The 21,611-nt window shown below is 36.0% G+C and overlaps 1 protein-coding gene across 4 annotated transcripts in view; it reads right to left on the bottom strand.

The window, feature by feature from the left end:
* The window catches only part of diaph2 (diaphanous-related formin 2), a 284,936-nt gene that overhangs the window by 245,049 nt on the left and 18,276 nt on the right, over window positions 1-21,611 (bottom strand). For 3 of the 4 annotated variants that reach the window (XM_053505653.1, XM_053505650.1, XM_053505651.1), the window contains exons 4-5: window positions 10,416-10,520; window positions 4,401-4,421 (exon numbers count right to left, since the gene is read on the bottom strand). In XM_053505653.1, the coding sequence (XP_053361628.1) occupies window positions 4,401-4,421; window positions 10,416-10,520 (126 nt within the window). The remainder of the gene's footprint in view (window positions 1-4,400; window positions 4,422-10,415; window positions 10,521-21,611) is intronic. The other variant, XM_053505652.1, reaches the window with a different exon arrangement.

Here is a 21,611-nt window from a genome sequence, read left to right as displayed (position 1 = left end):
CACAAGCAGCTTTGTTTCAATATTCATCTCTCGAAAAGAGGGGCGACATATACTTGCTGATTAAACACTGCATTTTTTAAAAGTGAAAGCGCGCACGATGTGAGCAGCTTTAATTATTAATAACTAAATAATTATTCAATGCTGGACATTAACATAAAAAAGCACGATGGTTATTATTCTTTTAATTATTATTCAATTCAATTCAATTTTATTTTCATAGCGCTTTTAACGATTTACATCATCACAAAGCAGCTTTACACAATCAAAAGAATTAAGTTTGTATAAAATGTGAATGTGTATGAATCAAAATTATATGATTGTCCCTGATGAGCAAGCCTAGGACGACGGCGACAGTGGCAAGGAAAAACTCCCTGAGATGGTAATAGGAAGAAACCTTGAGAGGAACCAGACTCAACAGGAAACCCATCCTCATCTGGGTGAAACAGATAGCAGGGATTGATGTGCATAATAATATGCGAGACTGGAAGTTCAGTATAAGAGGAGATGTGTAAGATTAAAGTCCAGTTTGTTCCTGGAGGCTCAGGTAGACTGAAAAATTGCAGTCCTGAACTATTGAGCGACTGAAGTCACAGGTCCTCAGAGAACAGCTGTCTGCATCAGTCAAGGACAGGACCGCCTTCATGGATAAGTGGAATTATTATGTTCTTTTGCTGCTTGTGTTAAGCGTTGAATAATTATTTGAAACTGAAGCCCTTCGTGTAGATTCATGCCACGAGTCATTTTATCTTACAAAGGTTATTACGTTGTCCTTGGACCACTGAGCTTCTGATTCCAAAATTGACATTTTTACCGTTTTTTAATCACTGAAATGGAAGAGATAAAACGTTTCCTTATCTTAACATGCCCTGTATTGTTTTTAATCGCTCAATACACAACCCATGATTTTTTTTTTATGCTATTTTAAAAATGGAAAATACGAATGGATAATTTTTATTTGGTTTATTTATTTATTTTTAAATAAAATCTAAAATTAAACCATTGTAGATTTATTAAAAACAGTGTAGATTAATTAATAACAATACAATGCATGTTATGATAAGAAAAATCTCATTCCAGGGATTAAAAACGGTAACAATGTCAATTTTAGAATGTAGAATCCAGAAAATTTTAAAATTTACACAAATTTAGGAAGAGGCCTAAAGCAAGATCCAATATCCTCCCCAGTTTGCTAAAACCATGCATTTTTAGTTTCTCGGAGTGTATAGATGAGAACAGCTAAATCACATCTGGGGGGTGTATTATTTGCATTTGAATGTGTCTGACATTATAACAATGCAGAACAACAACCTAAAGTAAGTAGTAATAAGAGGCCCTGATTATACTGCATAATTATTATTTAGTACAAAAGAATTCCTCTGCGCTCTCAAAAACTTTATGCGTGCGGTTGAGCGCTGATTAGACTATGTAGGAAACTTAAGAGGATAATTATAATGCCGGATCAAACTTTTTAAAGATATTATTGATTAAATGGGTGCTAAAAAAAAAAAACTGTTTTCACCGATAATGTAAACGATGAGGACTCCATCAATGTCCATCAATCTGATATACAGTACGCTGGAGAAACTCCCAGGTGGGAAGACACTGCTTTGTGTAGTTAACATCAAAGACAAAAATAAATAAATAAAATAAACATCAACTTCCACTAAGAGTCTGGAACGCAGAGTATGCGTCACACTGCGATATATTATACTATAACAATATTATACCAATTTTTCATAATAACAATAAACCGATACAAACAGAAGCTATATAACAATTCATTATTTCTACAAATAAAATCGTTAGCTAGTGAACTTAATTAGCTAGTCTAAATAATAAAAATGTTTTTACAAGCCCTTTGAGCTGTTGTTTGTGTTTGTTTGTCAAGTCAGTTTCCTTGCTGTTTTCCCCGACGCATTGATAATCTTTACATTCACTAAAAGGCTTATTCACAACCACATTTTAGCTATTCACGCACATGCATTGTGCTACATTGTTGGTACACACTTTCACTTTTCACTTTTAATTTCCTCTTCGATCAAAATGCTCCCGATATGAGTCGACACGAACAGCTTTGTTTCATTCAGAATATGCATCTATCATAAAGAGATTAAACTGATTGCTGATTAAACACTGCATTTTTTAAAAGTGAAAGTGCACGATGTGAGCAGCTTCAATAATCAATAATTAAATAATTGTTCAATGTTGGACAAAGCTGTTTGGGTTCAGCGTTGAATGATTATTTGAAACCGAAGCGCTTTGTGTATTCATGCCACGAGTAATTTGATCATACAAAGATTATTACATTGTGCTCGGAACACTGAGCTTCTGATTCCAAGATTGACATTTTTAACGTTAAAAAGAAAAAAAATTTTTACAAGCCCTCGAGCTGTTGTTTGTGCTGTTTTCTTTAAAGGTCCTACATATTCCATTTTTCATTAAATGTTAATGTGATCTTGAGGGTCCTAATGAAAAGTTTGTATTATACGTTAATTAAAAATTCAAAAGGATTCTGTAATTTTTACCTGGTAAAAACTAGCTTTGTCCTCAGCAACCTGTTTCAGTACATGCTAATTTAAATGCTCGTGACCTCTGCTGAGCCCCCAACGCAGTGCTTTGTGGGTAATGCAGTTTAAACTGGAAAACTGGAAAACGCTGGAATATGGAGCTTGAGCCTGTTTTCTTCAGTCGTTTTTGGTTTGATTTAAGTACGAAACCTACGCGGAAGTTTGTAATATCGCCTGATAACGCAGAAATTAAAAGAATGGACATGCATGGATTTGTCTTTCTCATCACTGCATGGGCATGAATTAACAGGCTGTTGCGCTGCCGCGAGCAACAACAACATAAAGCGGAGAAACTTACCGAGAGAGATACGGACGCGATGTGTTTACTGATGTGTTTACATGACTTCTTAATCTTCGACAGACATCGTTATAAACCATCTAACGTAACAAAGGTAAGCATAATATAGTTTTCCGACTACCCACACAGTTTGCAACTAGACAATCACCTTAATGCATTGTTTATTATAAACGGGCAATTAGGGATTATATAGAGACGGATGTACATAGAGAAGAAGCCATAACCATGTTCTATGAGAGTATAAGTTAACTTACACTCCGCATTCATCGTGATTATTAGAAAAGGCGATCTGCAAAGAGTCATAGTAAAAGGAATTACACTCACCGAGCCTGGTGAGGATGAAGCAGGAACACGAAGCGTTAGTACAGATCCATTTTTAGGAGCAGCTTCCTAGTAAAACCTGCTTTATATTGACCCGCGTTTATAAAGCAGTCTGGTGAAAAATGATTATCGCAAACATGAACGCATTTAGGTAAATCGGCGGGGACGTTAGCTTTAAAAACTAAATTCAGCCACTGCGTCCTCAGTGGCTCATATACCTAACCCTAGGTAGGTACCCTAGGTCACTAACCCTAGGTAGTGAATGACGATTGCTGTGTTCGCTATTACACCCAACAACTGTACACAACACTTGCTTAGGCGCCATTTTGCTCCAACTGCGAAAAACTATGGCCGACAGCTTCTTCGGGTCTTTGATAAAACACCAGTGTCAATCAACGAGTGTAGGAGCGGCCTCTTGTGGTGTGGCGTCACATCGACAGGCATTTGCGATTGGCCTGATTTCAGAAGGGGCATGTTATTGTAATAAATAAAAAGAAAACGACTGGGCGGCTCTTTATCATCGTAGAGTGGTTGTGTACGCACTCTCCTAACACACAGTTCAGTCCAAACAGCTTAAAAAAGTGCATGTAGGCCTGTATGACCCCTTTAATAATAACAATAGACACATAGAAACAGAGTCTATTGAAACAAAATTAATTGCGGCCGTTTTGCTAAATGTCCCTTTACGCCACCTGGCGGTCATTTCACAAATTACTTTGAATTGCGACTGATTTTTTTTGGCTGTTGCCGTTTGCCGCGACAGAGTGCGCGGCAGTAATAGACATTCCCCCTGAGTAACCACTGTATACTCTTTTCTGACAGTCACATGGTAGCATTAACATTGGTGTGACTATTGGCATCTTTAAAGTAAACATTATATTATATATATATATATATATATACACACGAGCCGAAAAAATGTAAAAACATTTCAACAGTTGTTATCTATACCTATTTTTAAAACTCTAATTGAATTAGGGCAGCAATGTGTAATAGTATGTTTCCTTTAAAGATGTCAATAGTCACACCAATGTTAATGCTATCATGTGACTGTCAGAAAAGAGGTATATATTTTTATTGTTGAAGTGTGCATACACACACACACACACACACAAACTAACTACATTGTCGAAACTTACAATTTGACTCAACTAGAGTTAAAAGTACAAAAGAAATTGAATAAATTGAAAGTATAAAAATATTTTGGCACTTACCACGACTTTGCTCCCAGTTATCTGCATGCAGCGGTCAGCAAAGGAAATTAATTTGCAAAGGAAACAGCAAACACAAAATGTATATTATGAGTAGACCAGAGTATAATTTATACCAGTCAGCTAAATAATCAATTCTATACCATACTATTATTTTCCCCAAAACATTTTATAGCCCAAACTTATAATTGGCTTACTTGAGAGTAATCTGAGTTCTTAACTAAAAAAAACACATTAAATTTTATTTATTCAGTTAATTTTAGTACAATGCTGAAAACAAAATTTAGGCTCAGTCAGCTGTCTACATTAGGAGCAAGTACCCAACCATTTTGGTTTTTAGTTAAGTATAGTATTCAATTAAATGCCCTGCCTGGCCAAAAAGAGTCACACACTCGAAGACTGCATTCAGTCACCTGTAGCTATGATTACAGCATACAAGGGGGTGGGCAGTTCATGTGAGACAATGATTCCTCATGCTCACAGAACCACTCTTTCAAAATTTGATATCTGGAATGTGCCTATTCCATCAGGGAAGAAAAAGTCTTAATCTGATACAAGAGTCATTTAGTAAACTCAGGTCATCAGTTGACTTTATTTTATTGCATTCTATTGACTTTTTTTATTAAGTCACACATAAATTTAACATCAGCCACATTATGAAAGCCCATTTTGTGCTGTATGTAAATAAGTGAAATTTGGCAAAGATTTGAAATTTACACAAATTTAAGTAGAGGCCTGAAGCACTTCAGGTCTTCAGAAAGGCCTTAGACCCCAGAGGGTTAAAAGTAATCCTTGTCCCAGGAACGGACTTGAGTTTGTAAAGTACACACAGAAACACTAAAACAACAACAACCGAAAATGAATAGCGGATTATGGGGCCCTGGGTATACTTCATAAATATTACAAAATCCCTGAAAAAAATCCTACAATTTATTGTTTTTATTTATTTACACTTTTTTCTGAAAGTCTATTTTTCCAGTTATTTCTATATTTTTTCTAAGTTTGATGTCTTTAAATGTAACTTTTTTTTTAAATAAGAACAACAAACAGATACAAACAGAGATAGGCTATGGATCAAATTTTTCATGTTTGTTGTACTCAGATGTGGAAATTACTATCAGTATAGTATTTCTTTGATACAACATACGATTTTATGACTTATGCTCTACTTACAATTAAAAACTGCAGCAATTGCAGCTGTTATGTAAAATGTCCATTTGTGCCGCCTGGTGACCATTTCACGAATGACTTTAAAATGCGACTGATTTATTTTGGCCGCTGTCATTTTTCTGCGGTGGTGAGCACGGCGGTAATAGGCATTCTGGTTGACTACCTACTATAATGTTGCTGAGCCTATAACTCGATAACCCCCTCTGTTATTCCTGCTATTATACACCTTTCTCACCTATGCGGTTTGACTCATGGTGAGAAGAAGGTCCCAGAGCTTCCGCGAGGACCGATGTGAGGAAAGATTGAAACAATCACAGCGCCAAAACTTGCAGGGGATCATAATGAACCATACTTACAGGCACCGCACAAAACCACGTAAAAGAGTTAGGGTTATTAGTAGTTAACAGATTATGGGCCAAACTTTACTTGACTAAAACAACATGCATGAGGAATCACAAAGGAGTTTTTATTTTCTGCAATGGAAAAGTACTCCAACTAGTTCCTTTTATCAGATTTTTTTAATGATAGTAATTTATAATGTATTTATTTACTTTAGAAAGTTACATCCCCACATCACTCAATGGACTAATTGATTAAACATGGCCATCAATTTATCTGCTGATTTCTTTATTATGTAACCTCAAGTGTTTAAGTGATCTTCAGTAATGATTTTTATTCCGATCACATTTCATCCACAAACTTGGTGCAATTTACTTTCAAATTGGACAATCAGTTGCAGAGTCCTTTAAAAAGTATTTAAAATTCAATTCAATACAGAAATTTCCAACTTCTGAAAAGTAAGATGACTTATGCATTTAATAATTAGCTGGAACTCCTTTAGCATGAATTACTGCATTAATGCAGCATGACATTGAGGCAATCAGCCTGTGGCACTGCTGAAGTGTTATTAAATACCAGGTTGCTTTAATAGCAGCTTTCAGCTCATCTATATTGTTGGGTTTGGCTTTAAATATCTTTTTGATAATAATCCAGATTCTCTATGGGGTTCAAGTTAGGTCAGATGACTGACTAATCAAGCTTGGTAATAACATGGTCAGCAAACTAATTAATGGTAGTTTTGACACCGTAAGTCCTGTTGACATTTTGGACTACAGTGGACCAACACCAGCAGATGACAACACATCAAATTCCCTTTGGCCAGGGACCCGCTCTAGGAAGAGTCCTGGTGGTTCCTAACTTCTTACATTTATGGATGATGGAGGGCACTGTGCTCATCTGGACCTTCGATGCTTCAGAAATTTTTCTGTACCCTTCCCCGGATCTGGGCCTCGATACATTCTTGTCTGAGAGGTCTACAGACAATTTCTTCGATTTTATGGCTTGGTTTGTGCTCTGACATGCACTGTTAACTGTGTGACCTTATACAGACAGGTGTGTGGCTTTTCAAATCATGAATTTACCACAGGTGGACTTCGATCAAGTTGTAGAAACACCTGAAGGATCATCAGTGGAAAGAGGACACACCTGAGCTCAATTATGAGGGTCATGGCTAAGGCTGTGAATACTTTTTTTAAATAAATTTGCAAAGATTTCAAACAAAGTTCACGTTGTCACTAAGAGTTATTGTTTGTAGAATTTTAAAAGAAAAATAATAATTTATTTTGAAATAAGGCCATAACACAGCAAAATGTGTAAAAAGTAAACTGCTGTGAATACTTTCCGGATGCACAGTATTCATACTACAGTATTTATATATTAAAACCTTGCCTGTTTAACAAGTTTTATTTTAAAAATTTCACTCGTCTTGCTCGCAGACCAAGTTATTTGCAATCCAAGGTTCTACAATATATGGAAAATATTAAATATAAAAAATCATTCTATTTAAACCGCTTTCTTAATTAATCTTTATTAGCAGATATGTAATAGTTGGAATTCTATCAGAACTTTGAATCTAGTCAAGGTTTACTAGTTACAAGGTTTATTATTTAATACAATGTATTACATTATTAAATAATAGATTTTTTTTATAGAATATAATTATTTTACATGTTAAGATGCAGGTTGTTAATAGCCTACAGATTGTTTATACCATGACTAAAATAGCTATACAATTTTTTTTTAATCTTTTGTAGATACAAGGATGAGATCTTAGTAAAATGAACAAATTGGCAATAGCTAGTAAGGATGGGAATCACCAATCACATATATATCATATCACAAAACCCAGGTGCAGATTTTATTAAAACTGTGATTCCATAAATATCATGATTTCATAAACATCCCAACTCAATATTAAATTTTTATAAATTTTAAACCTTTTAAAAATGTTAAATGATTAATTAAAATATAGCCCATTTCTTATAACAAGTTTTTCATTTAAAAACCAAGGGAAGCATTTAAACAACACAAACTAACCTTAAATACAAGAGTTTAAAATTTAACTGAAATATCTTATCTGCCATAAATATTTCTAAACAAACATAGCAAATAATTTACTTCTACCACACGGGATAAAAATGTGTAAATAGATCAGAGCGCGCTACCTGTAAGATTTTAAAGAAACAGGAAATGTTTTAACGCTTCGACAAAGCCTCAAAACCCAACTTAACAGTGATTTTCAACTTATTTGCTCTTGCAGTGTTTTAAGACTTGTGTAAGCATGTGTAATAAGTGGGTTTGAGACTAATTTGCTCAAAAAGTTTGAAGAAAAATTGGGTCCTTTAAAAGTGTGCAATTTTTGTTATAAAAATTATGTTCATGTTTCATTACTCAGAAACTTCTGCACTCTGTACAGAATTTATTTATATCTGCAGCTGACTGGCCGATCATGCGGCACAGTCAAACAAACAGAACCCTAGCTATTTCTGGTGACTGGCTGATCGATCGGTTCATTGCCATTATATATATTTTTTTTTTTTATTTTGGAGCCTGTATGGCGCTACGCTATGCATAATCTATTGCTGAGTGGGACAAAATATGGACAAAAACATCATACAGTAATTATACGCAACACACTGAAATCATAATATGCTTCTCAATAAATTAAAACAAACCACTGGACTTATTTTACCAAAAGAAAATATTAATTATGGCCACAGAATTTCTTTAGAATGCTCACAATATGCAAATCAGTATTCATACAGAGGTTGGACAATGAAAGTAAAACACTGGCCAATTTAGTGTTGGAAATTTTTAGGCTAAATTTGACCAGCCTAGCGGCCAATCTTAATTGATTGCACATTCCACCAGTAAGAGCAGAGTGTTAAGGTTTAATTAGGAGAGTAATAGCATAGTTTTGCTTAAAATTTTGCAATGCACACATTATGGGTGACGTATCAGAGTTCAAAAGAGGACAAACTGTTGGTGTGCGTGTCGCTGGCGCATCTGTGACTAAGACAGCAAGTACTTGTAATGTACCAAGAGCCACGGTATCAAGGGTAATGTCATCATACCACCAAGAAGGATGAACCATATTCAGGAGTTACTGTCTGAAAGGAATGTCCGGGTGCTAAAACCACTCACTGCATAATTAAATGTGCACCTCAACTCTCCTGTTTCCACCAAAACCTTTCATCAGGAACTCCACAGGGTCAATGTACATGGCCGGGCTGCTATGGCCAAACCTTTGGTCACTCGTGCCAATGCCAAACGTGGGTTTCAGTGGTGCCAGCAGCGAATATCTTGGGAGTCCATCTTCACTGTCTTTTCCACATCTGGGAGAGTTACGGTATAGAGAAGCCCCAAAGAAGGGTACCACCCAGACTGTTGCATGCCCAGAGTGAAGCACGGCGGTGGAGCAGTGATGGTTTGGGCTAAAAGATCATGGCATTCCCTAGGCCCAATACTTGTGCTGGATGGGCACATCACTGCCAAGGACTACCAAACCATTCTGGAGGACCACGTGCACAGAGTGGTTCAAACATTGTATCCTAACGGCGGTGCCGTGTATCAGGATAATAATGGACCAATACACACAGCAAGACTGGTGAAAGTGGTTTGATGAACATAAAATGAAAGTTAAACATCTCCCATGGCCTGCACAGTTACCAGATCTAAATATTATTGAGCCACTTTGGGGTGTTTTGGAGGAGCGAGTCAGGAAACCTTTTCCTTCACCAGCATCACGTAGTGACCTTGCCACTATTCTGCAAAAAGAATTGCTAAAAAACCCTCTGGCCACTGTGTAGGACTAATTAATGCTGTATTGGCCACAAAAGCAGGTGCTACACCATACTAATAAATTATTGCGGTCTAAAACCAGGCGTTTTAGTTTCATTGTCCAACCCCTGTAGGTCACTGCTCAGCAATAATTATTGTATATTTACAATTATACAACAGAGACTGTAGTTACAATGAATATTCTGATTGGATGAGAAGCTTCCCATAAATGATGGTATAAAGCGCAACTCTAACAGTCTTTAATTACACTGTGTGTTGACAGCATGGGGGAAAGTAGGCCAGTACTGAAAAGAGGAGAGCAGCTGCCTGCCAAAACCCACAAAATTTGTACAACAGCTTTTGTACAACAGCACTCTCTGTCATGTGATATGACTTTTACATATAAATACTTTTGCAGAGTAGTAGTATACCATAGCAATTTTATATTCTAAATAAAGCAACAATTCATTTTTATGTGTATTTTAAATTCATCTTGGCAAACACAAACCAATCAGAGCAAGTAGGTACAAAAAAGTGTTTAAAGTCAATAAATAATGGAGCCAGGAAGGAAAACAAATTATTAATTCGTATTAGATAAAGATATGTATAGCTTTAGCAAGTGTTGACGTCAGGGAAAGGCAATGTTTTCTGTATTTTCATGCTACATCTGTGTTACCCAGCCATTCTAGCTGTTTAAAAAAAAAAAAGAAAAACACATAACACACTTACAGATTTAGCTGTTGCAGAAATGTATTGGACAACCATCTCTCGTTTAGTGCTTAGGTCCTTTTCACGCAGAGGAGCTTTACGGTCTTCATTCAGGTTCATATCCTCCTTCACATGATTATGCATACCGACAAACAGATACAGAAAGTGTAAGTAAGTACATTTATTTAATAAGTAAAAAAAATAAATAAAAAAAGAAACTGGGGGTAAAAACATAACTAGCTAGCTAGGAAGATATTATAAAATGTATAACAAGCATACAACAATGATTATAAATGATTATTAAGGTTGCTTGTAAAAAAAATATCGGTATGGATTTTTAAAAGGTAATCAACAACAGAGAGTAGCATAGAATGTTGAATGTAAAATTAGCAACAATGAAACCATGTATACACAAAGTTAACAAAAGCTGACAATCCCATAGCATACTATGTAACACTCAATTTAAAATTTTGATTACTGAGTTTGTGCAGCCTGCAGATATTTCTTTAGCTTATTACGCCAAATTTGTGTTAAAATGCAGATATTATATATAGTAAAAAGTGTGTGCCACAAACAAACAATGTACATAATACCAACACTTATAATTTGGTCTTGTTAAAATACTTCATATTTTGCAATTAGTAATCTGCTATTTAAGAAATTAGTAATATTACAGTGGAACCTCGGATTACGAGTAACTAAGTAACAGTATTTTTTTTTGTTTGATTTAAGTGCAGGATCCACCCGAAAGTTTGTACTATAACCTGACAATGCAGAAAATAAATAAACAGGCATCGATTAGTTAGTCCATCTCATCATTACACGAGCATAAATTAACGGGCTGTTACGCTGTCGCGAGCAACATAAAAAAAGCGGAGAAGCTTTAATAATTTAGAGGAGAACAATAGTCTTTCCATTAATGTGTGTGTGAGTGTGTTTAAACGAGAGGAAAAAGTTTTAATGTGTAAGAGAGGACGGGGAAACAGGAGGGGCGAAAGCAAGAGTCTCCACTTACTCTAGCCTCTCTCTCACACACCCACACACACAACCACACACACACAGCGCCTGCCTGCACAAAGGGAAACGCTTATTTGCCGGGATTTATGTTTTACTTTTTGAAAATGTAAAGTGCAGAGTAATTTGTTTTATTTTTACTTAATATTTTGTATTCATTATTTTTATGAATTTATTTTTTGGGGCTGTAGAATGAATAATTTGAGTTTCCATTATTTCTTATGGGAAAATTTTATTTGGTTTACAAGTGTTATGGAATAAAAGCCCGCTTCTGGAACGAATTATGCTCATAATCCGAGGTTCCACTGTATTTCGATTATTGAACATACAGTATAAACAAAAACCAACTAATCTATTTCCTTCTTTGTGGAAATTGTTACTGTAGTAGGGATAAGTGGATGTATGGATAGATACTTTATTGATCCCTAAAGAAATTCATTCAACATCCATTTGCAAGGATAGTAACACAATGTAGGTGCAATTGTAAAATCGCCAAATCATGTAGTGCATACAGTCTAAATAAATAAACAACATTGTAGATTTGGGAGATGTTCATATTAGCTTCAAACAGGAAATTCAATAGTTACACATTTATGATGGCTATTTTGTTTTCCAGTACGTCATTTAAAAATAAAAATAATAAACACACCAGATATTTATTTCAGTCGTTATCCTTAACAATTGATGACAAATATATTGACACCTTGGATATCCATATGGGACCCTTCCCCAAATTCTTATCACAAAGTAATGGCAGGCAAGTAGACAGATATATTATGGCATATAGTCAATAAAGGAAATGAACAAAGGGGAAATCAATAAAAGTAAAGTGGCAGTAAATATGGATAGTGGATGGTGATAACGTTTAAACAAGAGCAATTAACCACATCTCTCAATATTTACTGTAAGTATTTTTTTTCCATAGGCTGAACTCACTTATAAGTATCATTGTCTTTGACTGTGTGTATGTGAATGTAAGTGTATTTTATTTGTTCATAGTGTGAATACTGTACATGTTAATCTTCACTTTAAATCACTTTCTTTGTGTGGTCTGCAAATAAATATCTATAAGAGCACAAAAGTCTTGTTTTTTCTTAAATACACAGGTCTCTTTTATGCTGATGATAGAAGCGAGAGCCAGAAATCTTGCTTGTTTGTAGGTGACCAAATACTTATTTTCCATAATTTGCAAATAAATTCTTTAAAAATCCTACAATGTGATTTCCTGGATTTCCTATTTTGTCTCTCATAATTTAGGTATACCTATGATGAAAATTACAGGCCTCTCTCATCTTTGTAAGTGGGAGAATTTGCACAATTGGTGGTTGACTAAATACTTTTTTGCCCCACTGTCTGAGTCACGTTTGCATTGTGATTTCTCTCGTTTTGGTAAAATCAAGGCCCTTCTGGGAACTGTTAACGTAGTGCTTCCTTTAGACACATAGTTATCGCTGTAGTATTATATTGTATTATTGTAGTTCTTAAAACAGGTTTGCCAAAGTCATCACCAGCCCATGTTGGTACATCGCTTACAGAGGAATTGACAATTCTTGATGCATTGACTTCTCAGTTTGCTTAAGGCGAGAGAGAGGTCAAAAGGTCAAAATACATGCACGCGCACACAACATGACAGAGAGGGAGAAAATGGATTTTTAAGCTCTAATGAGACTTTCTTTTGCTTTACACGTGCGCACACACACATGCGTGTTATAAGAAACAGTACATACGCGCTGAACACATGCGCTTTAAACACACATACGTGGTCACAATGTTATAGTAAACAGTACACGCATGCACGGACGTTGATTATACCAGTAAGAGACAAGCACTAAGACCCAGCAGGAGAGACGATTACCCACAATTCCGCAGCGCAAGAGAGAGAAAAGCGGTTGGCTCAGTTGAGATCACGTGACGCTCGGCGTCAAAACAGGAAGCACATGCATGATACATGATACTCGGTATTCGTAAACCAAAACGTTTTTTACTCGTTTTTTCACATCAAAATTTATAAAAAAAAAAAAAAATCTTTCCTCATCGTGCAGAACGCTCGCAAACCTCCTTTCTTGCAATCCACACACACACAGACAGGCTTGAAAACACAGATACCTCATTTTACCTACACTGGTGCTGGTTACAATGCTAACAATACAGCCTCATGTAGCTTAGCACAAACATGTTATTTCCAGGTGGCTAAGCTAATGTCTTATGGAGTTTACAGATGTTATAAATGTTCTAATGTATTTCACCTTGTTTTGGATAGCTTTAGATTATGGTTGCTAATACACTCAACAAAAATATAAACGCAACACCTTTGTTTCTGCAAGTCACAATGCACGTCACCTGTTGAGCATGTTTGGGATGTGCTTGACCGGCGTATACGACAGCGTGTACCAGTTCCCACTAATATCCAACAACTTCGCACAGCCATTGAAGAGGAGTGGACCAACATTCCACAGGCCACAATTGACAATCTGATAAACTCTATGCAACAAAGATGTGTTGCACTGCATGAGGCAAATGGTGGCCCCCAATAAAGCAAAAAACTGCACATTCCAGGGTGGCCTTTTATTGCGGGCAGTATAAGGTACACCTGTGCACTACTCATGATGTCAGATCAGCATCTTGATGTGGCACACCTGTGAGGTGGGATGGATTATCTCAGCAAAGCAGAAGTGCTCACTATCACACATTTAGACTGATTTGTGAACAATGTTTGAGAGAAATGGTAATATTGTGTATCTGGAATGAATTTTAGATCTCATGATCCATCTCATGAAAAATCGGAGCAGAAACAAAGGTGTTGCGTTTATATTTTTGTTGAGTGTATGTATCTGGCTCCGTTTTGGTTAGCTTATAACACTGCTATCGGTAATGTTATTTAGCACAAATAAGCTAGCTCCAGTTGGCTAAAATACTGTCTTATGTAGCTTAGAGATGTTTATGAATATTTTGGTGTAAATGTATATAATCCCTTTTATTTAGCATGTATTTACAAATACCTGCTTAGGTGTAAATGTTTAGAATGTGTTAAATATGTGTGTAAAGCATGTCCAGTGGATAGTGTTTGCTAATGTCTCGGGTGTAAATGTTTAAGATGCACTACATGGTCTGTGGACTATCAACAGATATTTGTCCAGCCTATTGCCCATCAACAGACACAGAGGGGGTCAAAAATGTATACACACTTTCACAATACTTATCTATGGCCTTTTTTAAAACTCAAATTGAATTATGGCAGCAGTGTGTAGTATTATCTAATGTCAGTTGTATCACCATCATTGATGCTGTCATGTGACCTACAGAAGACAGGTATATATGTGGATAATTTTTTTGGGCCTCTCTGTATATATTGAGCATCCATACCTATTAATTGCACATCCATTTTACTCTAAACAGTATAGGCTAACATTTTTTAAAATGTATTTCTTTTTAGGAAAGTGCAATGTAGTTGCACCAAATATCCATCAACAGTTCTTTTTTCTTGATTGCAAAGGCCAAATAGATTGTGGGAGGGGAATGCAGCATAATAAAAAATATATTTAAAAATATAAATCTATAATGTGTTGTTTTGTTTTTTTGCCAAAACGTTGCTACAGTAGTGTACCAAAAAAAAAGTGCACCTTTACTTGCATTTACCAATTCTTTCCCAACCCAATCTGTCAAGATCAATTTTGTAGGTACCTGTTTTAATGAACTTAACAAAAAAATCACAAAGAATCCAATGTAATTTAATACGCTGAACTGGTTTATTACATTGGCAATACAGATTAATATATAAATTTGTCTGACAAATTACGAATTTACAAATTTAGCATTAAGCAATTAACAAAAAAAATTTAGGGTTAGGGTTAGTTAGTTAGGTTACTCATTCTCAGTGCGTATTTTGTTTAGCTTGTGTTTACAAATATCTGCTGTGTACATGTTTGGAAGGTGTTAAATATATATGCAAAATATATGGTTAACGGCATTTGCTACGGTCCCAGGTGTAAATGCTTAAGATGCACTACGTACACATGATCTATGGCTCATAAACAAATCTCACCCCCTTTTGGCATTTTTCATGTTTTGTTGCCTCACAACCTGGAAATAAAATGGATTGTTAAAAGGTTTGATCATTTCATTTACAAATTAAAAAATGCGACAAAATAACAGAAAACTTATCATAACTATTCAAAAGTCAGTACTTTGTAGAGCCACCTTTTGCGGCAATTACAGCTCCAAGTTGCTTTGGACTAATCTCTATGAGCTTGCTACATCTTGCCACTGGGGTTGTTTTGCCCAAATATCAAGGCAAAACTGCTTTAGCTCCTTCATAGTTTCCACTTGTAAACAGCAATCTTCAAGTCTGACCACAGATTCTCAAATGGATTGAGGTCTGGGTTTTTGACTAGGTCATTCCAACACATGTAAATGTTTCCTCTTTAACCACTTGAGTGTTGCTTAAGCAGTATGCTTTGGGGCATTGCATACTGTCCATCTCAGTCTCAAATCGCAGGCAGACTGTAACAGACTTTGCTCAAGAATATCTCTCTATGTAGCACCATCTTTTCCTTGACTTTGGATCAGTTTCCCAGTCCCTGTTGCTAAAAAACATCCCACAGCATGATGCTGCCACCACATGTTTCACTGTGGGGATGGTGTTTTTGGGGTGATGGGATGTGTTGGGTTTGCACCATTCATAACTTTTTGGCCACCAAAAAAATGCTAAGTTTTAGTCTCATCTGACCAGAGCACCTGCTTACATACATTTGGGCAATCGCCCATATTCCTTTTGGCAAACTCAAACCGTGCCTTCGTATTTTTAACACTAAGTAATGGCTATTTTCTGGCCACTCTTCCATAAAGCCCAGCTCTATGGAGTGTATGATTAATTGTGATCCCATGCACAGATACACCAGTCTCAGCTTATTATTATTATTATTATTATTATTATTTTCATCACCTGTAAGCCATAATTAAAAATAAGGCCAAAAAATATTTTACTTTACATGAATAATATGAAAAATATGAGATATTCACTTTTGGGGAATGAATTACAGGAACTAATCGATATTTTTGAAGTTACACTGTATGTGTGTGGGCAAGATACTGTACAATTCATAGAATCCGATTTTTACAAATCTTAGACATTTTTATCATTGTTATTGGCCATTCTCAAAACATTCATTAAGATAGAATGTCAACAGTGAACGCAAAACATAGCACTAAATAAAGCTTGGTGGTTTTTTTTTCTAATTACGTTTACACAATAATGATATGTGCCACAAAATTCAAAACCTGACACTAATAATCACTAAAATGCTTTTTATCTTGTGTTGTTGATTGCTCAAATGCCAAAGCAATAATGTTTTTCTTACACCTACCAACACATTCCAGTCTAGTATGTGGCAAAATTACACCACAACCTATTAACACAAAATGAAGATACGCTTAGACAATAAAGCTGAGGTATATTTCTAAGGAATTCATACATTTTAGACCCTCAAGGCTTTGCAAATGTTCCTAAATACTTTTAAATGTGTATCACTCAAAAAGAGGAAAACTGACCCATGAATTCAATTAATTGAAGTAACCAACAAAAAAATTATTAATCAATCAATCAAATTGGCTCTACTTGGTGCATAAAATAAGACAGTGTGACTGTACTTAGGCTCCTATTTGGTCACAACAACTCTAACCAGTCACTATTATTCTTTACTGAAAATTGTTAATGTAAATTAGAATTTTAAAAGCCCTTTAAATGGTGTTTGGGGTCTGATTGTTGTGTCTGGTCTGAGAATGTAAATCGTGGTATAACATTTTGCAAAAATTGTTTGATTGATTTTAAAGTGTAAGATAATTATCTTGTAGTTCTACAGATATTATGTGACCTACTTTAAAGTGTAAGTAAAAAATATTTTGATTGGTGCTGTTACTTTTTTTTTTTATTTATGTATTATAATAATACATTATAACACTTTACTGTACTGTTATACTGTGTTTTTTTTATCAAATGATTTATGTTGTTTTTATGTTTTATGTTTATGTTATTTATGTTGTTATTTGTTGTTTTATGAGTCCAGGTGGCAGGTGGTATAGTGGTTAGCACTGTCAACTTGCAACTCCACGGTCCGGGTTCAACTCCCACCTCGGGGTCTTTGCCACCGCAACCCTATACACCGGATAAAGCTGTATAAACGATGATTGAGTAATCAGTCTATTTTTGTAAAATCGAAGTAGTGAATACTTTTTTTCAGAAAAGTCAGGAATATAGGGTGACATGTAAAAGCAGAGACAGACAACACAGGATGGTGGTATATAAAGTAAACCTGGTGGTGAGGAAGGTGAAGAAGACAAAGGCAGAGCAGAGGACAAAGTGGTGGAAGTTAAAAAAAAAAGGAAGAATTTGTGTAGTTTTTAGGGAGAATTTGACAGGCTATGGGTGGTCAGGCGGTGCTTCCAGTTGACTGGACAACGACAGCTAAGGGGAGCAGGGAGACGGGTAGGAGGGTACTTGGTGTATCATCGGGAAAGGGAAAGGTGGACAGTGAGACTTGATGGTAAAACGAGAAAATCCAGGGGTGTATACAGAAAAAGAGGTTAGCTAAGAAGTGGAACACTGAGAAAACCGAAGGAAGTGAACAGGGGTACAGGCAGATGCAGCGTAAGGTAAAGGTAGAGGTGGCAATGGCAAAACAAAGAACCTGTGGATGTATAGAAGTGCTTAGGAGAGCCGGCAGTAGAGTTTTGACTAGGCCGTTTAACAAGATCTTGGAGAGTAAGAGGATCCCAGAGAAAAAGCACAGAAGTGTAAGAACAAGGGAGATGGAAGGAATAAAGCGGATGAGCCATACAATAAATATTTGGGAAAGAGCAGTGGAAGCTAGGTTAAGGTGAGCAGAGGTGAGCATTTGTGATCAGCAATATGGTTTCATGCCTAGAAAAAGTACAACAAATGCAGTATTTACTTTAAGGATGATGATGTACAGACAAGGTAATAGGGAGTTGCAGTGTGTCTTTGTAGATTTAGAGAAAGCGCATAACAGTGCCAAGAGAGGAGCTCTGGTACTGTATGAGAAAGTCTGGAGTGTCAGAAAAGTATGTTAAAGTGCAGATCATGCATGAGAGCTTTAAGACAGTGGCGAGATGTGCTGTAGGTGTGTACAAGGTGGGGGTGAGTCTGCCTCAAGGATTGGCTCTGAGCCCCTTCATATTTGCTCTGGTGAAGGACAGGATGACAGATGAAGGGTACAGCCGAAAGAGAAAGAAGACTTACCTTCTAAATACGGAAATGTTTTAAATAGGAAATCACTAATAATAAATTCACCACTTATCCCGGATATGATTCAAAGAGAAATTTGGTTTAATTTCACTAATTCCATGACAATATAAAAATAAAAACCCTGCTCTGAACCTTCCACCGTCTGTGGCTTAGCGACCTGGTACAAATTATATTGCACACATCCTCTGGTCAACATTCACACACATGTTAACACACTCCAGTCAATATGGGAACACTAATTAGTCTAATCTGCTTGTCTCTGGACTGTGGAAGAAAACTGGAGGACCCAGAGGAAACTCACCAAATATGAGAAGAACATGCTCCGTGCACACAGACCAGCCTGGGAATTGAACCCAGGACCTGCAGGTGAAAGGTGACCGTGCTAACCACTAAGCCCCCACGCCGCCACAAAGTATATTACTCAATGAAAACAAAAATGCAAGTGATTGCTGTTAAGTAAATAAAAGTTAATTATTCAATAAAAACAGAAAAAAAATTCTAAAAATAGTTGCTGTTAGATGAATGTATAAACATTCACTGGATATAACTGAGATTTAACTCGAATTCACTAATGTTAAAGATTAAGCCAAACACCAAAGAATCTAATTAAAGTTCAATTCAAATTTTATTTGTCACATACAAAAAGTTGAAGTATAGGTGGTTCTGTTTATTAAATATTTTCCTTGATACAAAATTTTGCTGAAATAATGTGTCAACCATACTTATATATTTATCTCTATCACCAAAACAAAGCAACATAGTAAAAAAAGCATTCTGAACATACTGGACATTGCTGAGTCCCTTTTTGGTAGCTTCCTGTTTTTGAAAGTCTTCATTTGTATCAGCGTTTAAATCATACAGATTTTTTTCTGTTCATATCAAAAATAAGTATTTTTTTTTTTTAAGTGGGTATGAAAAGTATTAAAACCCTCTTAAATTTTTTCACTCTTTGTTATATGGCAGCCATTTGCTAAAATCCTTTAAGTTATTTTTTTCCCTTATTCCACCTTGCAGAAGGTGCCATTCCACCTTGCAAATCCTCTCCAGTTCTATCAGATTGGATGGTAAACATTGGTGGACAGCTGTTTTTAGGTCCCTCCAGAGATGCTAAATTGGGTTTAAGCCAAGGCTCTGGCTGGGCCATTCAAAAACAGTCAAAAAAGAAACATTTCTGTATAGGGACATAAGTGTAGCTTCAAATATTAAAGTCATATCAGTCAATCCCGCTTATCATCATTTACAGACCCTCAGGGCCGTACTCTGAATTTCTCTGTAAATTTGCAGATTTACTGCACATTCATTTCAACTACCACACAAAGCTTTGTCAGTAATCTCCTAGAGTTATCAACGTTGATTGGATCACCGGCTGACCCCATAGAACTCGATCAGGCGACTGTATATTTAGCGTCAACATTGTTATATCTCCTATAATGTAGCTTTAGTTAAAAATAAAAATAATAAGAAATAAGAAACTCATTCCCTGGTATAATGACCACGCACGCACTTAAACTTGTTTAAAACAAACCACTCGAAAATTAGAACATAAATGGCATCAAACTAAATTGTTAGTATTTCAAATAGCATGGAAGGAGAGCATCCTGAACTATGAAAGCTCTTAAAGTTGCTAGATCGATGTACCTCTCCACTCTTATAGAAAATAACAAATTATCCTAGATTTTTATTTAATACCGTAGTAAAATTTGCCAAAAATAGGACCACTGCAAAAGTCTTTTTCAATAACAAAATCATAAATATTAGGCAATGAGAAAATAACCATAGCATATCAGAACCCAGAATACTTTACTCCCCTTGAAAAGAATAAACTAATTTCATTCATCGCTTCTGCAAAATCATTAACTTGTGTATTAGATCCTATACCGACACATTTTCTCAAGCAGACAGTACCAGCAATAACGAACCCCTGTTGAAAAGAATTAATACTTCACTCAGCAGTGGGTATGTTACCAGGACAGCATTCTTTCACCTTAGAAATATTGCCATGATAAGAAATATATTAAGAATTATTAATTCCTCGCTCAGCATTGGTTATGTTTCAAAATCTTTTAAATTAGCAGTTATCAAATCAATAATTAAGAAACCGACAGTAAAAGACAGTAGCGGAGCAGCTATGCTCATATCTACATAGAAATGGCATACATGAACTGTATCAGTCAGAATTTAGGCCTTATCACAGCACAGAGACAGCACTCGTTAAAGTAGTAAATGACCTCCTATTAGCCTCTGATCAGGGTTGTTTAACTATGCTTGTATTACTCGACCTCAGTGCAGCTTTTGACACCATTGATCACGCTATTCTTCTTCACAAATTAGAAAATGTAGTAGGAATTAAGGGTACAGCCCTCTCCTGGCTCAGATCCTATCTGACCCATCGTTATCAGTATGTAGACTTAAATGGTGATTATACTGCATGTTTTCTAGTGGAGTTTGGCGTTCCGCAGGGTTCCCCTTTATCTCTAAGATGCTGGAAAAGATAGTAGCGGAGCAGCTATGCTCATATCTACATAGAAATGGCATACATGAACTGTATCAGTCAGAATTTAGGCCTTATCACAGCACAGAGACAGCACTCGTTAAAGTAGTAAATGACCTCCTATTAGCCTCTGATCAGGGTTGTTTAACTATGCTTGTATTACTCGACCTCAGTGCAGCTTTTGACACCATTGATCACGCTATTCTTCTTCACAAATTAGAAAATGTAGTAGGAATTAAGGGTACAGCCCTCTCCTGGCTCAGATCCTATCTGACCCATCGTTATCAGTATGTAGACTTAAATGGTGATTATACTGCATGTTTTCTAGTGGAGTTTGGCGTTCCGCAGGGTTCCCCTTTATCTCTAAGATGCTGGAAAAGATAGTAGCGGAGCAGCTATGCTCATATCTACATAGAAATGGCATACATGAACTGTATCAGTCAGAATTTAG

The sequence above is a fragment of the Clarias gariepinus genome, chromosome 10, assembly GCF_024256425.1.
Source record: "Clarias gariepinus isolate MV-2021 ecotype Netherlands chromosome 10, CGAR_prim_01v2, whole genome shotgun sequence".
Classification (NCBI taxonomy): domain Eukaryota; kingdom Metazoa; phylum Chordata; class Actinopteri; order Siluriformes; family Clariidae; genus Clarias; species Clarias gariepinus.
Note: the sequence above shows the minus strand (reverse complement) of the source record. Positions and strands in the feature narration are given on the sequence as shown.